The sequence below is a fragment of the Atta colombica genome, unplaced genomic scaffold, assembly GCF_001594045.1.
Source record: "Atta colombica isolate Treedump-2 unplaced genomic scaffold, Acol1.0 scaffold254, whole genome shotgun sequence".
NCBI classification, from domain to species: domain Eukaryota; kingdom Metazoa; phylum Arthropoda; class Insecta; order Hymenoptera; family Formicidae; genus Atta; species Atta colombica.
In genome coordinates, this window is record NW_017259353.1 from 602,995 (window position 1) to 606,245 (window position 3,251).

General features: G+C 27.4%; 2 protein-coding genes across 2 annotated transcripts in view; one reads left to right on the plus strand and one right to left on the minus strand.

The window, feature by feature from the left end:
- LOC108689023 (TNF receptor-associated factor 6-like) overlaps window positions 1-1,459 on the plus strand; it is a 5,146-nt gene extending 3,687 nt beyond the window's left edge. Inside the window, exons 4-5 of the mRNA XM_018195614.1 lie at window positions 95-339; window positions 1,208-1,459. Coding sequence (XP_018051103.1) covers window positions 95-339; window positions 1,208-1,459 — 497 coding nt within the window. The remainder of the gene's footprint in view (window positions 1-94; window positions 340-1,207) is intronic.
- A 338-nt stretch (window positions 1,460-1,797) lies between these two features.
- Window positions 1,798-3,251, minus strand: part of LOC108689069 — a 3,768-nt gene continuing 2,314 nt past the window's right edge. The window contains exons 3-4 of the mRNA XM_018195673.1: window positions 2,997-3,087; window positions 1,798-2,543 (exon numbers count right to left, since the gene is read on the minus strand). Of these exons, the coding sequence (XP_018051162.1) occupies window positions 2,290-2,543; window positions 2,997-3,087 (345 nt within the window). The 3' untranslated portion in view covers window positions 1,798-2,289. The remainder of the gene's footprint in view (window positions 2,544-2,996; window positions 3,088-3,251) is intronic.

The window sequence follows — 3,251 nt, forward strand, 5'->3', positions numbered from 1 at the left end:
TATATATATATATATAAAACAAAAATAATATATCAACAAAAGAAGGCGATAATTATGAGTTAAAGATTAAAATTCTAAATTATTGTTATTCCAGGTTCGACAAATGCATTCACTTATTACTGGCAGGTGAGGAACTTCAACGTGATGTTGTCGAGCTGGCAGACAGGCCGTTGGATACGCAGCTCTACTTTCTATGCAGGTCGCAGCGGTTATGCCATGTATCTGAAAATCACTCCTAAATATTTTCCCGATGGCACGGTCTTCGTAGCTGTCGGATTGACCCGCGGTCGTTATGATTCCGTTCTCACGTGGCCATTTCCTTACAAGATCCGCCTCGAGGTACGCATATAAGACACCCGAAGTTGAGATGAATTATTCGGAGAGATAAATTGATAACTCCTAAATAAAATTAATTTTACAAGTGATTCTCGGATATAATTATGTAACATAATTACAAAGTACAGAAGAAAACCCACGAGCGGTATCTTTGATCTGAAAAAAAAAAGCGTTGTGTCGGAATATACCGTGTCCTCATAGAAAATATTCTCGAGACGTTTTCAAAACAGAAGAAATTTCTTTCCAATATGATCAAATAATTTTAAACAAAGTTAGAAAGTCGTTATTATGATATAATTCCGTGTCGCTCGCATTTCATCATAAAGGATAAATAAAATCAATATCGTGGATTTTGGTTTATTTTCCTATTTTATTATTTTCAAATAAATATATTTGATGTGTATATCATTGATTAAAAAGTATTAAATAATTTAAATCTTTTAAATAGATATGTTTTTCCTCATCTTAAATTAAAAAATTTGATATATTATCTGATTTATAAATTTCCGAATAATTTTTTTCTGAAATTTTTTAGAAGTTAAGTTTATTATTCTAGATTAATAAAACAAAGAAACGTTAAAATTAATTATTAATATAAACAGACATTAAGTTTTTCTAAGTTAATTACGCACATGTTTTATGCTTATTCATTATTTATAATTTATAATAATTAAAGATATATTGCTCAACAGTTCATTATTTTATGTAAAGAAGTAATATAAGAGTTAGAAATGACTTTCTATGAATTACTTATTAGTAAATTTGTTTTACCAATTAGATTTAATATCTTTTTTATTAATATATTGTTAAATGCGAAATATTTATTTATATATAAATTATAATTATTATCAGCATATGTGATTTGATGTAGGTATTAGATCATTCTTTAAGAGGCTCGCGTGAGGATCGACGATCTCGAATTTGGGATCCGGCCACGCTTTGTACACAAGATTTTTGGGGTAGACCAACAGAAGTGGCGGATAATCCTGAGTGCGTCGGATTGAGTATTCCCAGACGTATAATTCTATCAAAATCATTATCAATATTGTCTCAACGGTATTCAGGAAACACAAGATACATGTGGAATGGAAGTATGCTAATAAAACTTATTATTTATCTATAGACTATTTATCTATAGACTATTTAAGATAAATATACAATTATCAGAAATCTGTATTTGCTCTTAAAAATATTGTTAATACTTTTGCTATTATTAAAACAGATTTTGTGTGTGTGTGTGTGTGTGTGTGTGTATGTGTGTGTGTGTTGTATCATGATTTATTATAAAAAAACAAACAAAGCAAAGTCAATAAAGTCTTTTTTTTTACATTAATTAATTAGATAACAGATTTTATAGAATTTATTGAATACAATTCAGATCCGATTCAACAGTCGCTTAAAAAAATATGTATACTTAATATTATTTTAAGTTAATAAATTAATTGAGACGTTATTGGGAGGATCAGGATCACATATAAATAAATGCATAACTAAAGTCAAAATGCTCCTGCAAATAAAACTTTCTAATTTAGTTCTAGCTAACACCAATATTATACTGATTACATTTTTTTATATGCTTCTTTCGTGAATAATACATTCGTAGCGGTAAAATTTTCGGAAGTTGTACATAAAATAAAATGTGCACAATTTTTGCACAATTTTTTAAATTAAATTTATAATTTCTTTAATTATGAGACGAAATAATAAGTAAAATTTGTATTAAGACAATGAGCCCCATAAAATAGCTGCAAAGAAATCCGATTGCGTCCTGTCGCGGAAGAACTAAGCTTTAGTTAAAACAATATAGATAAATTCATTAACATAATTCTTGAAATATTTAATTAGTATTATAAATAAATTTCATAATACGCATTTGAAAACAAGAAAATAAAATATAATTTCTTCTGTTACAAATTCTGGAGGCGCTTATGCATCAAGTTGTGTCCGTTAAAATTAGCTTTCCATCGTGTTGCGTACAGGCATTTGACCCGAAAGGTAAATCCGCGGTATTTGTTGTAATCGATAATCATATGCCTCATGATCCACCACTTTCCAAACATTTTGTTTAGCGGCATCTAGCAATGCCCTGTACAGAGAAACTGGAAGCTGAACGTTGTTGTTCGTCACTTCGAAGTCCGATAAATCTCGCAGAGTGGAAGGTCCTTTTTTCTTCATTCTCCTTTCTTCCGAAACAAATCTGCCACATCCTGCGAGGTATAAAAAATAATTTATCAATTATTATACTAAGAAAAAATATAATCAATTTTAATAAATATTTAGTTGAATACTGCCAATAAATATTTATTAAATATAAAAATACATTTATTTGAAGAATCATTACAAGAATCATTAAATTGATTTAACAATAGTTCTTTTTATTAAACAAATATTTATTTACTGTATAAGTAAATGTTTAGTTGGCAGTATTGAACTAAATATTTATTAAAATTGGCTGTATTCTTTTCTTAGTGTAGAATATAATCAAAATTTCAAAATATATGCTATCTTGATCTATTTTTATCTATTTCTATCTATTTCTAAACGTTTTTACGAACTTTTATGAAAAATAATTTTTTTTAGTTTTTAAAAAATATTTAATATCATTTGTAAAGATTGTTGTATTGTTAATTGTTATAAAAGAAATAAAAATTATTTCTTACCAGTGAAAGCATTGCAAAATGGTCTCTTTGACTTGATTGTTTTCTCAGCGTTTAGGGCATTTAGAAGTCGTTCGAACTGCAAAAGTGAATTCTACCCGCCCATTTCCCTCATTAGAATTATTTTTATCTTTTCAAACTGTGTGGAAGATTGATACTTAATTGTTTGATATTAAAGTTTGATATTAATTTGATATAAATTTGATATAAATTTGTACAAATAATTCTATTATTATTAATCTATATATCTACATATAT